The 19,461-nt window shown below is 45.3% G+C and overlaps 1 protein-coding gene across 1 annotated transcript in view; it reads right to left on the reverse strand.

Moving 5' to 3' along the window:
- Positions 1 to 17,183, reverse strand: part of LOC116668101 — a 54,689-nt gene extending 37,506 nt beyond the window's left edge. The window contains exons 1-5 of the mRNA XM_032494656.1: positions 16,993 to 17,183; positions 16,116 to 16,348; positions 15,677 to 16,010; positions 15,347 to 15,476; positions 4,353 to 4,499 (exon numbers count right to left, since the gene is read on the reverse strand). Of these exons, the coding sequence (XP_032350547.1) occupies positions 4,353 to 4,499; positions 15,347 to 15,476; positions 15,677 to 16,010; positions 16,116 to 16,348; positions 16,993 to 17,183 (1,035 nt within the window). The remainder of the gene's footprint in view (positions 1 to 4,352; positions 4,500 to 15,346; positions 15,477 to 15,676; positions 16,011 to 16,115; positions 16,349 to 16,992) is intronic.
- Between the last annotated feature and the right edge of the window lie 2,278 nt (positions 17,184 to 19,461).

Below are 19,461 nucleotides of genomic sequence, written 5' to 3' on the forward strand. Positions count from 1 at the left end.
CAGATTACTTCGGTAACCTTGTGTCAACAGTAACCCAGCTTCTTCTGAGCAGACTTAAATGCCACTGTTCTGCTTAGAGTGATACCAACGCCCTGCTCAGAGTATCAACATTTCTAGGTCAGAAACACAGACTAACATTTACATCAACAAGAGTCAAACGAAGTTCCTACTTTCCTTCCTTCCTTGATGTAACATTTACTGACTAGCGTCCTCTGAGAGACACTAGTCACACAAAGATGATAAGATGTGGTCTGTTCCCTCAAGGGGCTCGATCTAATTCACAAAATAAACATGAAATGCACATGACACTATAGTAGGATAGACGTTATAGCAGAAGGCAGGCTGTCGTGGGAGACCGGGAGGTAGGCAGCAGCCCACTGCATCACGCTTCACAGAGGTGGCAATTCAGTTGGGTGGTCATCGACGGCAAGGAATTTGCCTGATGGAGAAAAGGGTGATAGAAAGAAGTCTTTAGGAAGAGAAAAGATCATATGCAAAGACATGGCCATGAGACAGGGCATGGCATGCCAGGGAATGGTGAGAGGTTCTGAGCGGTTGCAGCAGAGAGTTTGAGGGAATAGTGGAAGAAACAGCAGGAAGTCTAGAACTTCTTAGCTAGGACGAGGGTTTGGGGTGGACATGGGCAACTGAAGGCAGCGTCCAGGGCTGCTGAGGCACAGATTCACTGGGAGGAGGGAGGGCGGGATGAAATCCCGAGGCAATGATTAGTCCTACCAAGTACCCAGTCCAAATACATCTAGACAAGTCTTTGCTACAGGAAGGTCTGTGATGAACTGTACCAGTTTAAGCCATCATTTCTGGAGAAAGTCACTGTTATTGTTTCTCACAGATCGGGAGAGAAAGAAAGCCCTCCTTCCTTTCAAAAGAAGACTACATTAACCCCTACAGAAACTAGCTACCTTTCCCCGCCCAAATCTCATCTCTCCAATGCATCTTGCACGTTGCTGTTGGTGTCATCTTCCTAAAACATAGCTTTTAACACCTGGCTTCTCAGTGGCCGTAGAGTTTGAAGCTCACATTCTTTAGCAGTCTTAGCTTTTCCTCATACAGCATACCTTTCTACACTTCTGTGCTTTTGCTCATGCAGAAATGACATGCCTTTCTCCCCTACTCTTAACCTGCCAAAATTCTATTTGTCCAAAAGTCTAGCGTAATGGCCACCTCCTCAACAAAGCCTCCCTTTAGTCTTCTCATCGTGATGACTCTGTCTTCTCTGACCCATATTATCTTGCTAGTTTCAACCAAGCACCTATTTCCTCTGTCTTGTCTTTTAAGTAGTCTTTGGGAAGTTTTTATTGGAGTGAACATCTTGATTAGGGAGAAGGGAAGAAGGGAGGGAAGAAGGTTGGCTTTTGAGTAGACACAGTAACTGACTCCTACACAAGGATCAGGGAGAGGCAGTTTGAGCAATAAAAAGGTGAGACACAGAGGCCAAAGAGGAAGCTTGTACTTTCCAAAGATGGCTGCAGCAACATTCCTCAAGCTCCTCCACGTGGCCTCTTATCAAGAAGTGGAACCTATTTCTCTCCCTTTGAGTCTGGGATGGCCTTAGGACTCACTTGTAACCACTAGAACGCTGCAGAGGGGATGGGATGCTGCCTGACTCCCGAGGCAAGGTCAGGGAAGCCTGCAGCCTCCTCCCGGTTCTCTTGGGAGGTTGCTCAGCCCCCACGTAAGATGTCTACCAGCTCCGAGGCTGTGGTCCTGGAGACAACAGGCGTGGGTGCTCCAGTAGACAGTCCCAGTTGAGCTCACACTTCCACATCCCCACCAAGGTGCCAGACATGTGAATAAAACCATCTCAGACCCTCTTGACCAGCCCATCTTCCAGCTGGGTACCCCTGAGTGACCCACCCATCTCAGGAGGAACAGAAGAACCTTTTTATCTCAAAAGAAGCTGCGTCTTGGCTGAATTTCTCACTCACAGAATCCATGGAATACAATTTTATGGGTATTGTTTTAAGCTCCTATCTTTCAGAGTAGTTTGGTCCACAGCAAGAAATACCAGAAAAGCCAAGGAATGAATGAATCCTGATCCTGCCTTTTATTTCTCTAGCGAATCAGTCTTCTGAAAGGGTTGCAAACACTAGCCAGTTTGAGACAAAAAAACTTCTGGGATTCCCTTGAAAACATTTAGGGTGCTTGGTAAGGACCAATGAGTGACTTGAGTCCTTAACTGCGAACATGAGGCCAGAAGCCATTGGGGGCCCAGAGGTTCCCCGCACAGGGCAGTGTTGCAGATCTGACCCGTAGAAGGTGTCCCATCACAGGCCTGTGGAAGCTTGCTGCACTTTGTAGAGGCAGAACTCAGAGGTCAGAGAAACAGAGTCTTTGTGCCTGGGAGATGGTTGAGACCAGAGGCTCGCTAAACATCTGTTGTATGAATTGACTGAATTCCGAAACGGGAGACAACGCTGGTGGTGCCGTCTGCTGGGAGGCGACGGGCAGCTGGGACAACACAGGTCGGCACGTGCGCCTTCTGAGGCATCTCAGTCAGCGTGCTCGGCAGCTGGAGAGCTGTGGGCGTCTGCTGGGCTCTCTGGGGAGGGACTCTCTCAGGGCTCTGGCTGGGGTTGCATGTCTTGCCCTCATAAGGTAACCCAGGCTTCTGTCCCCACTGTGAGCATCTCTACTTGAAGGTTACACCTGTTGCTCACACAGTATTTGCATTTCTCTTCTCACCGTTCTGTGGAACTCATTACTAAGTATTAGCACCCACAGAGTCCCCCTAATAGTGTTCTGCCATTATTCTGAGCACTAAATAAAACATTCCTCTTTTCTGAGCTCACAATAGCTTCTTTTTCCTCAGGACCCTATTCAAGATCTCGCATACTGATTTAAACCTATTAATGCCCGAAGGAGAGGCTGACTCAAGACCAGTGTACAGGCCCTCATAGTTATCCTGGAAAGGAAATGGTGAGATCTCTGATCTCTAAAGCAGCTTTCTTCTCCTGGGAGAGGAGATCAGAGTCATGTCCTATATTTTCAGAAGGCCTTTCATATTCTTATTCAGTGAATATTTTTGAAGCCATAATTCTGACTGAGAATGTGCTAGATGTGTTAAGCTAGATTTTTTTTTTTACAAGAGTTAAGATTTTGTTGGGATTATCAAAGGGCTAAAAATTTTATGAGTCAAATATCTTACTTTCATTAAATCGACAACAAATTACATAGGTTTCAGGATTCTAACTGCGTATTTCCTTCACATAAATCTTAGGATTCCCAGTGTCCTGGAGAAATCTCAACTTTGTCTGTTTTAGAATAAAGTCAGAGATTTGTTAACTATAACTGCAGTGAAAATGTTAAACAAAGGGGCCATTTACTCATGGATTTAGGCTGACAGCCTTGAATCAAAACAAACGGAGAAATTGGCTTTAGGGCCAGACAGAATCAATTGTTTTCGAGTCAGTTTTGGTTTGAGAAGCCTAATGAAAAGCCGTCACTCAACAAGGGCTGGGACGAACACACTGTCAGTCATCATTAATCACTGCAGTGTCCCAGATTGCCTGTCTTCAGTCAAGACACCTTTCTGTCACATTCATTTCTCCATCTTCTTGACTAATAGCAAACATATTAATTAGTCAATTAGCAGACTAATGCATGTTAATTAACACATACAATACGATTTAAATATTTAAATAAAGAAGGACTGCTAGATCACTTCTTAAATGTGGTATCAGGTTCAATTATGTAGTCATTTGAAGCTAAATTTCAAAAACCAAGCAGTGCATTTTTCAGTGGCTTATGTGCCTCCTTGTCCTCTAAGTTCCTCGAGGGCAGGATCTGGTAGGAGTCATCTTTGAATGCTTCTTAGTGCCCAGCATAGGGCCTTACACACTGGAGTGAAGTAAATAGTTTTAGAATGAATAAAAAGAAGCCTGTTTGAATAGAAAACGGTGGATTGAACTTGAATGCACAGACTAGCTCTCTGACAACCATGTGATTTAAAAGGAACCTGCACAGCACGGCACAGTTTGCAAGCCCTTCCACATATGTATCATCTCTAAGCAAGCGCCAATAAGTCTGTCTCACTGTTGAGGAAATTGATTTTTAGAGAGATTATGGGAGTCATCTCTGATTTTCTAATTCCCTAGTCTGTGGAATTAGAAAACAAAACCACACCCCTCCCCTCCCACACACACTCATCTCCCAAAATTTATTCGAGATCCATGTTTGTAACATCTTACTCTGCCTACCTCATTATCATCAAACATTGGACAGAGACCAAACCCCATCAAACACTGGCAGAGAACATGGGAATATCATATCTAAAATATCAGTTTCTTTAGCTGCAGCTAGCCACACCCGTAGCCCATTCCCACGGAACTTACAGAGTGGCTGATGGGGTCTGACGTGGCTGGACCTGCAGATCCAATTTGTAGTGCACACACATGAAATTCGGTGCTCAGCTTTGCAAACACCAAATCATCAGGTACAATGTTGGGAGACGATGAAATGTCACCTTTAGCTTGGAAAACCTAAAGATCGGGTCCAAAAGAAAGCTGAAATTAGTATCCTTGCTCAGGCATGTTTGACTTTCCTTCCAATATTAGGTACATGGCAGTAAGGTAAAAGTCCCCATATGTTACTTATTTTGACATGCTTTTAAGCATTATATAAATACCCTTGTCATCAAAATGATGTAAAGGCCGTCAGCACCCAGGAGAGAAAAATGTGCTCACCATCCTCCCAGCCCCCTACCAATCCGCCAGTGGGGCGTGAGTGGCAGGTCGAGCAGAAGGCATGGGCAGGCTGGGGAGGGTTGCCTCCTCCTTCTGTGAATCAAAGCCAAAAATGGTTCCTCATTGCTGCTGGTTCTTTGATCTCTTGCTCCCTATTTTTAGAACTCTTCTGTCCAACATCCTTTGCCCCATTGCCATGACCTTTCATGACACGCTTCTCCTGGTAGTTATTTTGGGATCCTATTCCTTTCCCAAAGTGATACTACAGCTAGAATTTATGTATGAGGGAGATCAGCACAAGTCTTTGCTTGAAAAAGGACCCAAAGCACATGTTCCCACATGAGGGTGAGAGAGCTGGTGTACAAAGAACAGACACATCATCCATATTTTTAGTCATCAAAGCATTCTGGAAGGACGGCTTAACATAGTAGATACCGTGACCTCACAGGACAGCATTATCTAGGTGCACAATCTGGGCACATGAATTTTGAAAATGTGTCCAGCACAGCTAAAGGGGTATAAGTGTGTGTGTGTGTGTGTGTGTGTGTGTGTGTGTGTGTATTTAACAGGTGGAGAAAAGAGAGAGGGCCGTAAAAATGATACAGGAAATTTACCAGAAATTTATCATTTCAGGTTTCTTTCAGACTTTCTCTCTCCCTACAGACCATATACAAGAGTCAGTGCCTTCAAGGGGAAGGGCAAAGAGATCAAGCATGCTTTGATTGCTCAGTATCCTTTAGAAAAGTATTTCTACACAGAATTTTTGAAAGGAGAACAAAAATCCCCTTGCCAAAAATAAGAATGACACATAGATTCAGAGGGGAAAAAAATCCTTCCTCGGTGAAGACAGAGACATCTTTTGTGTTCATCACTGCACCTTCTGTGTCAAGTACAGTGTTGGACAGCTGTGTTAACGAGGTAATTTGACGTCACAATAACAGCTAAACTTGATTGGACTCCTAGTATATGGCTTTGCGGCAAGCACTGTTCTCCAAAACCTGCATAAAGTACATCACTGAATGCTGACAACGAACCTGTGAGCTACGGGCTCGTACTGTCTCCACTTGGGAGGTGAGGACACTGCCCTAGAGCGAGGCTAGGTATCTAAGCCCAGGTCAAACAGCTCTGAAGTGAGAGAGCCAGAATTTCACCCCAAGCACTTCGGAATCTAGAGTTTACACTTGCAGAATTAAAAAAAATAGGCTTTCTGCCTCTGCTATATCCCCGAGGAATTTGAAGAAAGAGCTAAACTTATTCAGTATTATGGCCCGAACTGTATCCTCTCAAAATTAATATGTAGAAGTCCTAACCCCCAGTACCTCATAATGTGACAATATTTAGAAATAGGGCCTTTTAAAGAGGTAGTTAAGTTAACATGAGATCATTATGGTGTAATTCCAATTAGGGGTAATCCAACATGTCTGGTGGCTTTATAAGAAGAAATGGATTCAGACATGTGCAGCAGGAAGACCATATGGAGACACAAGGATGGCCATCCACGAGCCAAGGCAAGATGCTTCAGAAGAAACCACTCCTGCCAAAACCTTGACCTTGGACTTCTGGCCTTCATAACTGTAAAAGAACAAATTTCTGTTGTTAAAGCTGCCTAATCTCTGATCTTTCGTCATGGCGGTCCTAGCAAATAATATATTCAGTGTTAAAGTGTAAAATGGAAACCAAGGAAAACACATTTGGTCCAAATGAATCAAAACAAATAAAACCAACCCAACACAGATAGTTGCTTTCCTTCCATGGACGTGGGTTGACCAGTTATGCAACTTTTGCAAGTTCCCAGTTAGGTGGGAGATGCTGCCAAGACGTTCCTTTCAACAGCCCAGTCAGCTGCATTCTCAGAGGATCCCTGATGGATACACAGACTGGAAAATGTGACTCCACTTACAGTTTGTGGTGAGTGCACAATTTCTATGTCTGTGGATTTTCTTGTCTTTGATTTCCATGTTGTGAGTAGTTTTTCTTTACTATACACTCATTTATCAGGTACCTCATATTTTAAAGTAGTTTTTAGTACAAAAGTTATACTAAAAGAAAAATAATGAGAATATAAAAATCATCCATAATTCCATTATCCACAGATAATTCTATTAACAAAGAATGAATATATATGATCTTTATATAAAAGTGATAACTTGATGTGTATAGAATTTTTCATCCTGCTTTTGTTCAATTAACATTGTTTTGAGAGCTCTTCCCCCAAGTCGTCAGTTTTCAGAAAACATGATTCTAATGGTCTCGTGATATTCCTTCCTAGAGATTATACTATAATGTATTAAACATAAACTCAGTACTGGAAAGATATTGTGAATCAGGCACTCCCCTAAACTGTTCGTAGAAGTAGAAAATGTTATGATTTTTGGAAAGCAGTTTGACATTATAGATCAATACTATTAAAAGAATTCAAACCCACTGCTCTGGTAATGAAAGGCAAAACAAAAGTATAAATCTTCGCTTTCTCACTGAAGCCATTCCTAACCATCTTCTTTAAATTGCATTTGGCTTTGACTAGTAGAATACAGAGACGTCGGTAACATCCCAGGTCATTCAACAGAGACACCAGTAGAGTCATATCTTAGTAGTTAGCCTGAACTGTCTCTTGAGTGAAGGCTATTCTAGATCTGCCCTAGGAAAGTATAAGGCCTTGAAAGGGTCAAACTGATCTGCACGTAACTTAACTACTCGCCAAAACAAAGCCCCACACTATTTAAAGAAAGAAGACAAATCCAGAAACTCAACAACATAGTAACACTCAGTTCCCAGTTAAAAGTTACTAGGCATGCCAAGGAGCAGGAAACTGTGATCGAGAATCTGGAGAAAAATTAAACAATAGAAACAAACCTAGAAATGACAGAGATAATGACACTAGAAGATAACATTAAAACAGCTATTATAGCTACGTACAAGTGTTTAAAGTAAAATGTTGGGGAGGGTATAGCTCAGTGGTAGAGCACGTGCTTAGCATGCACGAAGTCCTGGGTTCAATCCCCAATACCTCCATTAGAAAAAAATAAATAAATAAGCCTAATTACCTCCCCCCAAGCAAAAACAAACAAGCAAACAAACAAACAAAAAATTAAGTAATACATAAATACAATGAGAAGAGAAGTGGAAAATATTTTTAAAAGAATCAAAAAGTTTATTTTTTGACTACAATGAAACTAAACTAGAAATAAATAACAGAATAATGCCTGGAAAATATCCAAATATTTGGATCCGAAATAACACATGTTCAAACAACCTAGGAGTCAGGAAGAAATAAAAAAGGAAATTTAAAAGTCCTTTAAAATGAATGAAAATAAAAGCACTGTGTATCAAAATTTGTGAGGTGTAGTTGGAGCATCCATAGGGAAATCTACAGCACTAAATGCTTATAAAAGAAAGAAAAAGATCTTAAATCAGTGGCCTCACCTTCCAAGTTAAGAAGCGTGGCAAATAAGAGAAAACTGAACCCAGAGCAAACAAAAGAAATAACACCAGCTGGCACACCACAAAACAGTGGTGGAATCAAATTAAACACTCTTAAATGCTACCGAATGTAATGGAATCCCAGAGTATGGTCCTCTTGCCCCATCTGCTCTCCTTTCTTGTCCACTTCCAGTGTGGTCCACTGCCTGGGAAAAAGGTTTCAAGTAACTGGGCTCATCTTTAAAACTACATAACGGAAATCTTGGGGTTCAGTCTGCACCATTTCAGGTAAGGCCAAGAACATAACTCACATGTCCGCCGGTTATCATCGGAACGCCAGAAGACAGAAGTCCACCCTGTCAGGAAGCCCGGATTGCTTTACTGAAGGGAAGTGAAAAGGCATTCAGAACAAAAATAGCTAAGCCTTTATTAATGAGAGATTGTTAGAGGACCCTCAAGACTCATGCTTTTACTATGTTCTAAGCACAGTCATTTATGTCCAAGCAGAGAAGAACACAGCCTGTTCTTTCAAGCTCTGCAGGAGAAGTACTGGAACTTCCAAGAGCAACACCATCCAGTGCAATGGGAGGACCCCCAACCCCAGCACAGAGCCATGTTCAGACAAGGATCCTCAGGCAGTCTCTGTACAATGTATCTTTATGAACGGGTTTATCACACAGCATTTACACACACATTATGACCCATGCCCTCACCACTCTAAACTGTGCTGTCCTCAAAGTCAGGGGCCACATCTTAGTCAACTTTGTATCCCCAAACCCTAGCATGGTGGAACCAGTTAATAAATGTCCTTTAAAAGGCAAGTGGAAACCCCTTAAAAATCCTAAAGGGTTACAGATAACACCCAAAGTAAGCTTTGAGAGTTAACAGAAAGCAAAACAAGGCTTCAGATCCAAGTTGAAACCAAAGAACAGAAGCTTATAATCTCTTTCCTGAGTTCAGTTCAATTTTTAAAACATTTTTTAAATGGATTTGTTTCCAGCCTTCAGTGAGCATTTGGGTGGGACTGGGTTTGATCTGAGCCAGTCTGCCTATGCTTTTCCCACGGTGCTCTGGAAGGAAGCAGGGAGTGATGACTCACAACCTGGCACAGCCCTTAGTTCCTATGTACTGACACCAGATGGAATTCCAAAAGAAAGAGGGGCGTTCACAAAGGATCAAAACCTGGATGCTCCGGCCCTAGGACAGGGTTCACGTTACAAACTTTCCAGCGTGATGCTAAATTAGCCCCATTTGGTCCCAGACAGTTAATGACAAGTACGTGGAGAGGTGACTTCACGTGGAAATTGTCTCAATTCTCACTTCATGTCATTTCAAAAGGCTTCCCAGACTTTACCCCCACACCCACCCTCATCCTCTACCTCCTTCCTAGGCCCCGGTTTTTCAGAATGCAGGCTCTGGAAAACAGTGCTTGCAGGATGGCCCAACTATGAAAGCAGGCCCTTTCTGGCTATCTTTCCTGGATTGAGACCCAAGGACTTCTCCATTCAAAATAGCAGAACAACGACCTAGAAAGTGCAGAAAGCCCAGAGAAACGAAAGGTGAATGGAGTCCGGATAAGCTGTGCTAACAAGAAAAGATAATGAATCGACAGGAATGTCATAATTCACTACGTTCTTCTCATTCTTTCCCCTACCCTTACCTCCCCCAAAACACACATGCACATGCACATGCACCCATGCGTGCACACGCACGCACACACTTCAGTGCATTGTCCAATACCCTTTTCATAGAGTCATCTCACTTCCTCCTGAGTTTCCACTTCCTTTATGAGCGTTTGCTCTTTTTCTACTTTATTGTTACCATCCTGCCTTTATAGAGCCTCTGCATTACTTTTGTGCAGACTTAGACTGCCATGGCAGCCCTCTCTGTCTTTTGAAACACAAAATCCCCAAATCATATTTCCTGCATTATTTCCAATTAAACTCCACATCCAGGGGAACATCTGTCTCTAGAAAACAGAAATCACATTTACCCAAATCGTTCTACCTAGTGCCTAGCAAGGAAGCAAATGTAAGTGCAGGCTCAGGATCGCTGTGCCTTTTCTCTGATTATGATGATGATGATAATGACCCTATTCACTTTAATTAGCACCTCTTTTTAGACGTTAGGCTCACCAGTGGCTCAAAGACTTCAATGCATCTGAAGGTGCCACAGAAAGGTGAAAGGGCTGGCTCTCTGAAGGCAGTGTGATAACAATAAAAGAAAACAGAAAAAAGAGCAAACACTCATAAAGGGAGTGGAACTTGGGAGTCAGGACAGAGCAGCAGACATGGAGAAAGGGCACACACAGGCTTTGAGTCAGAGAGCTCTGGGTTAGAATCCTCATTTGGTCAAGTTCTAACTGTCTGAGTTCAGGCCAATTGTCTAACTTCTCTGAACATCGACTTCCTCAGCCCAGAAAGATGCTCAAATGTTCATCTTAGAAGATCTCCTTGAACATCAGGGGAGATAACCTTTAAGGCATTTGGCTCATGTCAGTTGCCCTGTAAATGTCAGTTCCCTTCCCTCCCCCACAGAAAGAGGGATCCGGAGTGATAATTTCCAGCAGCGCCCAAAGAGCTGGGCTTGTCTGTAATCAATGCATTTTCAGAGGCTCATCCTAAGCTTCTCACTTTTAGATGTTTTCTATTGCCTCGTGAAGATGCCTGTGTTCTCTGCAATCACCAGCTTCAAGGGGAAAGTATATGTTAGTGCCTGTGTATAACTGGGCATACCAGTCCCATCCATCAAAATATACAAACTGACCAAGACCTCACACCTTTAAAGGATGGGACTCAAAGTCCCTTGTCTGGACTCTCAAAGCAATCTGGCTGCACTGCACTTAGAACACAGATCACTGTATTATATTTCCTGTTTAAGCACCTAGATCTCCCCTAGGCTATGAGAGCCACAATAGCAAGGTCAAGGTGTGACTCCTTTTTTGCATTGCCAACTAGCATGAAGCCAGTCATTCACAGCGTAATTATAGGATTGAACCGAACCATCCATCCTCTGGGTCTGCAGTGCTTTAGTATATATGTCACACTTCATAAGCCCCTTGGCAGCCTTTCCCTGAGCCTCAGAAAGTTCAAGCATTGAACACGTATTGTCTTTGTCCTTTAAGAATCAACTGTTTGGGTGGTGATCAAAAGGCACAAACTTCCAGTTACAAAACAAATAAATCCTGAGGATGTCATGTGCAGCATGGTGATTATAGTTCATAGTACTGTATTGTATATTTGAAAGGTGCTAAGAAAGTAGATCTTGAAAGTTCTACTCATCAAAAAAAAAATAGTAATTATGTGAGGTGATAGATGTGAACTAGACCTGCTGTGGTGATCAGTTCCCAATGTATACATATATCGAAATCATTATATTGTACCCCTAAAACTAACATAAAGTTAGATGTCAATTATATCTCAATTTTTTTAAAAGTTAGAAACAACTACAAAAAAAAAAAAGAGAATTGACTGTTTAGAAAAAGCTTTTTCTTTTGAAAGCTAAAACCTATTCAAAGAAGAGTGGATAAAAGATGTCAGAGAAATGCGTTGAACTAGCCTCAAATTGCTCTATGCTTTTTATGTATTGCCATAACCTTGGGCACCTGACCCAAGCCCACATCCAGGGCTCAGGGACACCTCGCACAAGGTGCACACGGGGTGTGCTTGGTGCGTGCCTGAGGGCTCCGTGCTTAGCAGCTCTGTTGTGAGGGCAACCACACCAAGGGAGGTGGCAGTACCCTCTGCCTCAGGTAACAAAGTCGGGACTGGTGATGACTAAGTCAGAAGTATCTTTCAATCTCCGAGTTCCTCCTCTGCTCTGACACATCTCTTTCTCTTCAGAGGAAATGAGAACAAGCTCAGGCAAGGGTTCCTGGGGACGGAACCCTCTTTTACTGTGTAACTCATTCATTGCCAGACTCTTATGAAGAAAGTAGGGTCCACGATGACTGAAAACACAGATAAGCTCACATTTAGAAAAATATTTAAGTGACAAATCCACAATCATTTGTTAAGGGGAAGTCAAGAAGTTAGGGGCAAGTGCCTAGAGTCTCATGGAGGGTAGATTTCATGGAAGGCAAATACCATGTTCTCCCTCAAAAGAATGGCCTTTGGAGACAGACACTCTGCTCTACCTTAACAGCTCTGTTTTCTCATCTTTTAAATAAAAATAAACTACCCTACAAAGTTCTTTATAAACATTCAATGAGATCACTAACTCATCTTTATATTAGCTGCCTTGTCTTTGGTAGGCAAAACCCAGGCCCCAGAGATACAGCTGTCCCCATGGCTCGCAACTCTGAGGCCAAGTGTCAGCTGGCATAAATCCTCAGACATGGTGTTTTGTGTCTGGCTGATCCCTGGGGCACTTGAGTGCACAGCCCTTGAGTTGGGGCAACCTCATCATCTTACAGATGAGGAAACCCAGGCAAAGACCTCACATGGCTCAACACTGCTTGCAGGCAAAACTGCAATTCCATGGCAGACAAAGCCACTCAGTGCTTTCTTAGATGGTCACTGGGCCCCAGCGCAAGCCAGGATACTGGGCTGGGTAGATCTTATAAATCACATCATCTGTATACCATTTATCAAATGCTTCTATAACTAGAGCTCATTTAGTCTAAAGGATACTGACTATTCTCTAGAGAATAAATCTAGCTCACTCTATGCTAACTGTAGTAAAAGTAAAGATAATGGTGGTGCTTGCAGTGGAAATAGTTATAATTTATTAAACCTTTACTATATGCCAAGCATCCTGCTGAGCATTAAACACATCTTATGCCTTATTTCACATAGTCAGCCCAAATGCCAGGATCCTCCTTTACACTGAATCCTCAGTTCTGCAAAAAGCTGGCATGAAAAAATGCCTTCCGTCTCTCTGTAGGACTATCAGTGCCCTCATGTACTGTGCCCACATTAAATCCCTTCTAAATTCTGAATGTGGTATGTGTGGTTTGAAGTGGGCAATTGAGAGACAGGTATCTCTGGAAATAAAACACAAGAGATGAAGGTTACTTCTTAATCCCAGAATATGGAACCAACCCATCTGATAGTGATTTATAATTAATACACCTCACATTGCTCAATCTAGTCTAGAAGACAGATTGCAGGGTAGAATGGGAGAAGTGCCTTCCAGTCCATTCCTTTGAAATGTTTCTTTGTTATGACAAAACAAGAAGTTCTGTAAGGTAAAGGGGTTAGAAATGACTGGCTTCCTGTGGACAGATGCCAGGTGGAGGAAATAAACAGACATCGTTCCCACTGGTTACGAATGCCCTGAAAAAAAAAAAAAAGTATTTCCTATCATGCTGCCAAGGCAATGCCTGTTGCTTACAACATAAATTCAAGGGGAGAAGTAAGAGGGTGACTGAGTAGTGTTTGGGGACCGTGGAAAGTAGAAGATAAGAAAAAAAAAAACACACTTATTCCAATTTTGTGGATAAAGTGTAAACTCTCACCGCTGAGTCAAGTGACAGCCCTGATTCTTAAACAAATGGAAGTCGAGCCAACCTGACAATGAAGTGGAGCCCATGGCGCTATTCCTTAACATTTCACGGAGGCTGGGAGTTACAGAACGCCAGAGCGGGACAGCTTCTCAGAGACCTGCAGTCCGGAGACCACAGCTGCCAGCTCCATGACATTGACTTCTTGGGTTTTCCTAGGGTTAACTTAAATGGCATCTTAACCTTGTTTTAATTAACTACTAACATTTTAAAAATGAAAAGACTTCATATAAAATTCCAGGGCTCCGGTAGCTCTGGTATCTTTTTTTTAAAATAAGAAAATAAGCAAACACTAGACCTACATTTTCACCTACCAACCACTCAGCACCCCCATGAGGTTCCCCCATCCTCCATGCTGAGGCCAGCGTCAGCTGGTGATAATGCCTGGAATGGCATTTTGTTACCTGGCTGATCCCTGTGAGCCCTTCAGTGCATGTCCCCTGAGCTGGGGCAACCCCATTCTCTTATAGATGAGGAAACCCAGGCAAAACCTCCCATGGCTCACCCCTGCCTATAGGCAGAGTCCCAATGCCACGGGTGAGGCCATTTGCAGAAGATTCCAGCTGACCTATCCTGCCAGTTCCCCAAAGGAATTCTACAGCCCAGCCTCAGTAGATGGTCTTCATTGTGCATGGTCAAGGCTCTTCCCTCTGTCTCAGATATCTTTCCCTGTATCAGATTCTTGCTCATCTGTACGGAACTCAGAGTGGTTCCATCTTCACTCCCCAGGCCCGAAGTGTCCACACAGCACTTTGTACCCACTTTAGCAATGGATTATAAAGTCCATCGGGGAAGGTCGATGTTTAAGTCCTCTTTTTTTATGTCACCAGTGCCTACCATGGTGCCATGACATATCATGAGCTCTGAGTAAATTTGGGCTTCAGAGAGGATAAACCATTTGTCTTCAGATACATAGGTAATTACACTCACAACATATGATTGGAAAAAAAACAAGTTAAAAGTAGATTTGGTCCATGAAGAACACGCAGACTGAGGAATTATCAAATAATGCTGAAAACTTTCTTAGTGACAAATATAGTTGCTACCCTGCCAAGCCTTCCTTACTCCAGAAGTAGGGACTGCCTGATCAGTGCGGCTTGTGGGGTATCAGAAGGACCCCAAAGGCTTGGATATCTTCCCCCTACCCCCTGCCAAGATGCCCAGAAATCCACTATATAAACGTACTTGCACTAAGGCTTTTTCTGTTCAAATGCAGCATCCTCCCTTTCCCTCTCCTCCGCAAGAGCCATTAGGCAATTCTTAGAGGTTAGCACAGCTTCAGTTAACTTATCAACTACGTTTCTATCTGATGTCTTTATCCTGGAAGATCTGGGTAAGTTGTGATAGAGTTAAATAAAGGCTGAGTTCCAGAAGAAGGCACGGCCTGAACGTCTGAAGTAAGAGATGGGGAGCAGGCACAGGGGTTAAATGCAAGGCCGGTTGGGACCAAGATGGCTGGGTCCAATTATGCTATTTGCTAGGTGAGGGCCCTTTGGCGAGACATTTACCCTCTGTGCCTCCACTTCCTCATTTAGGTAGAAAATGGTGTTATTAAGAGGATCTACGTTAACGGGGCACTGGAAAATCAAGTGAATAAATGGCAGGCATTCAAAACGGGGCTTGACACAGACTGAACCCTGTATAAGCTTTGGCTTCGGTCGTTATTAGGAGATGATGGCATGGAATTTAGCGCTGAATAGGGATGCTCCAGTTTTACTACCTGCCGTCTCCTTTCCCAAATAACTGCTGAAGGATACAAGGTCCAGAGAGGACGAGCGGCTTCCCGAAGGCCGCAGGCTAGCGGAGAGCGGAGCAAGGGCTTCCTGGCCAGCGTTCGCCCCGTGAACTTGCTGAGGAAGAAAGGAAGGGCTGTGGGAGACCGAGAGAAACCGAGAGAGAGCTCTAGCCTCTCTTCCTTCAAAGGATAAAGGGATCCAGGCCCTTGGGACTTCTCCCCTAAATCAACTCCAAGCCCCCGCTGTCGGGTGGGCTCCATGTCTGAGCAAATGCCACCCTCTGACACACACCCACACCCCCGCGCTGGGCGTACCCTGCAAGTCTGGCACAGCGCGCCAACTCTCTGCCCCGCTGGGAGGACGAGTCAACAGTGGGGTGGACGGGAAAAGTGACACAACCCGGCCGGCGCCCCGCGCGCCCGCCTCCTACGCAGCGCGGGCCGCGCCGGGCCCTCTCGGGGCTGCGCGCCGGGGCCGGGCGGCCGCGCTCTCCGCCGCGCTCTCCACCGCACGCGCGCGCCCGCCGCGCCTGCGGCCCCGCGGCGCGAGGCCCGGGACGGGCGCTTTCGCGCCGTTCTGCGGCCGCGCGGCTCTCCGTCCCCTTCCTGAGGCCGCCGCCGCCGCCAACGCCGCCGCCGCCCCCCGGACCTGGATGACGGAGTCTTGAAAGACTTTCACCAAATATGGGCCGGGGCTGGAAACGTCCTGCGCCGCGCGCCGCCGGAAACCTCTAGTCCTGGCACCCGCGGCGACTTGGGGCGCGCGGGACGGGCCGCCGGCAGGGGGCGGCGCGCGGCGGGCGGCCGGCTGCGTCCCGGTGCTCCGGCCCCGGACCTCCCCGCGCCTCCCTGTCGCGCGGCCCCTGCCTGCTGTATCCGCAGGGGTCCCGGGGGCAGCCGAGGCCTTCCCAGCGCCTCTGCCACCCAGTTCTCGCCGCCATCACGACCCTCTGGCGCTCCCTGCGATCGCTCGGGGTGGGGTGGGGGCTGGAGCGGGGTGGGGAAAAATAGGACGGCGCCCTGGCGCCACCCTAAAGCTGGCCTTTGGCAGTCACAATAAATTGTTTGTTCCTTAAGGTGGCTGTAAAAAGTGGAGTTGTGAGCAGACAAGTACCTATGAGGACATGCGCACGCACACACGCAGCTATTACAAGCAATCCTGCCGTCCAAAGCAGTGGTTCTCAGGGTGTGAGTCCCCGGACCGGCAGCATCAGCATCACCTCGGGACTTCTTAGAAATGTAAACTAGTAAGAAATTCTGGGGTGAGGCCAGTGGGGTCAGTCTTTTAACCAGTCCTCCAGGTGACTGTGATGCGAGCCAAAGTTTGAGAACCACTGGTCTAGGGCTAGGAAACCGGAGTCGCCAGATTTAGGGTGATGATTACTCTCAGTTGCCGCCAGACAGTGAACCCTTCTTTCGGTGACCTAAAATTCCCTGGCATCAGTGGGTGAGAGACGTTCCCATCGCTCAGCCCGAAGCCAGGAGCCGAGAAGACAAGCAGCCCCTTCTCTGTGCCTTGCAGCCCAGGGAAACAAGGCGGCCCGTTATTCCTTCACGGAGCACCCGTAGAGGGAGGGAGGGAGGAAAGAAAGCAGAAGAGCCATGCAGAATTAGCACCCGGAGACACTTACCCATAACCGTTTGCACATTTACCCTCCAAATTCTCAACGTGAACTGATTGATCTGCAGCTTTCAGCGGAGGACGCGAGAACGCGACCGACGTCTGGGGTTTCTGGGCTTGCCTCGAGCAGGACGTGAGGAGCTGCTGTTCCTCACGCCTGATGCTGTGGTTTATTAGCAGGCGCACCAGGACATAGTACATGGAAAGGCTGTGCACATAGGTTACTTCTGTCTCTCCGGCTCCCCCACCTCTTGGCCCTGCTTGCTCCCGCTTCCCACCCCCTCCCACAACACACCCCCTGCTTTAAATGGGTAGCGGACTGTGAGGTTCTGTAAGTTTCTCCTCTGGGGCAAACTTATCCTCCAAGACTCCCCAGATTAAGTCCAGGGGGGAAAAAACCCACACACCCTTGCTAGAAAACTTTAATCTGATTTTTAAAGGCATCTCTGGAATGGTGTGTGTTTGAATGCTGTGCAGAGACTGAATCTCTTTGGGGTCCCCCTCCTCCCCACACACAACTTCAATAAAGGAACAAGGTATACATACGAGCCAATTGGATCATCCACTGTAATTTTATTTTAAATCATGATAGACAGATTGCGTGAAAAACAAGGAATTCCAAAGAATTTCCTGCTCTGGGAACAGAAGTTAAGTCTATATTTAACAACATTTGAAGCTGTCAAGAATGCTTTGTGGTTGGATAACAGAGACAGAAAAATGTTAAAAACGCAGGCTACTGCTATACCCAAATATGGAAATATTGTTACGTCTGGTGTCTGATTCACCATCTGGAAATACTTACAACCATGAAGTCAAATAGAAAAGACGCCACAACAGAAGCCAGGACCGCTCCTCTCCATTCTTTCTCCACCACCTCCTCCCACCCTGTACTGCGCCTACTCACCCCCCATCCCCAGTCACTTCATTAAGGAGGAAAGAATAAGGAAACTCTGATAGAAGGGAAAAAACAAAAACGTTTTCCAAGTAATTGATGAATTGGCTTGGGTAGGATGTAGGGCCCAGAACACCTGACAGTCTATTGTGTAAAGTATGTCCCCCCACCACAACCCTCCAACGAAACCTTAGAGATCCTACTCTCTCTAGCAAAAGCCTCTAAGAGCACTTTTGAATGAATGAAACTTAACTCTTTCCTGCCACAGTTCTCTTCACTGGAAACATTTTCATTGCAATAGCTTCTCATTGTGTTTATCAGAGTCATTCATAGAAAAGTCACACTGAAGGCCTCCTTAAGCAAGGCTGCTCAGTCATTTAGACTGAACAGCCCTAAACATTAAAAAGGACAAGGAGTTCTCCGAGAGCACATCTAAAAGGGACACTGGCACAATTATTGTGTATATTTTTTATGAAAATTACAGAAGAAGATAATTTGTGAAACTTTGAGGGAAAGTTTATCAATCATACTAATGATACTTGATGTTAAAGTAAATTGCTTTGTTAGGGGTCTTCTATTGTGTGTTGCAGGTAGAATAGAAAATTAGAATCTGCTAACTTTTTTACTACAAAATATTACGTCCTAAATCTCTTGTTTCTCTGTTCTTAGAGAGCAAAGCATTGCAGTTCACTTGAAAGGGAGGCTTTTAAGTGGTCCCAAGGAAACGAGTTAAACCCCCTGCCAAACTTTCAGCTTTAAGGAGTCTGCTTTTTCCAGAGATCCCCTGGACACAGTAGTGATGGAATCTGGTTTGGCTTCGCAGTATATACAGGTGCTCTCAATACAAATCACTCCACGGTGGTCCCCTCCGGCTTCCGGCCAGGTGCTTAGTTAGAGTCGCCTCCCTCAGGCGGAGGGAGGCTGTAAGGGCTTACCCAAGTCTCCCGCATCCGTGAGGAAGTGTAAGTCAGCCTCCCGGAGAACTCCCTGCGTTCGTTTCCTCTCGGACTTCCAACGCAGGCAGTGGGCTGGAACTAAAGTGGGAACCTCCAAAAACAAACAAGTACGACGTACCAAAAAAAGGGGCGGGGGGGGGGGAGCGGAAGGGGGAAGACCTCTGCCTGGGAATCTGCCAGACAATGGGGGAAGTTGATTTTTTCCCCTCTTCTCATTCATAAATGCCACTGAGGGTATTAATTTGCAATACACTTAACTGGGCTAATAAACACCGTGCCAAAGCTTTGGGACTTGAGCTGAGCATGCCTCTATGAAATCCTCAAATAGATTCCTGGCTCACAGACCCACTCTCCCTCCGCGTTCGCCTCTCTCGATAGATAACTTGACCCTCACCTTCGCTGTAAACAAGTAAACAGCTCGCTGCCTTCCCGGGTGAGAGCTTCCAAGGCCGCCCGGTCAGCTCGGCATCACCAAACAAAACGACTTTTGTTCCTCCCTCCCAGGTCTTCCCACCCTCCCAGTCCAGGCAAAGTTGTGAACTCGCCCCCCTCGGCCCTTCTACCACTATCATCTGCATCACGCCAAGAAGAGCCCTCCCCAATATAAGTTATTTAAAGTGGAAAAAACGTA

This window comes from Camelus ferus, chromosome 13 (assembly GCF_009834535.1).
Source record: "Camelus ferus isolate YT-003-E chromosome 13, BCGSAC_Cfer_1.0, whole genome shotgun sequence".
Taxonomy (NCBI): domain Eukaryota; kingdom Metazoa; phylum Chordata; class Mammalia; order Artiodactyla; family Camelidae; genus Camelus; species Camelus ferus.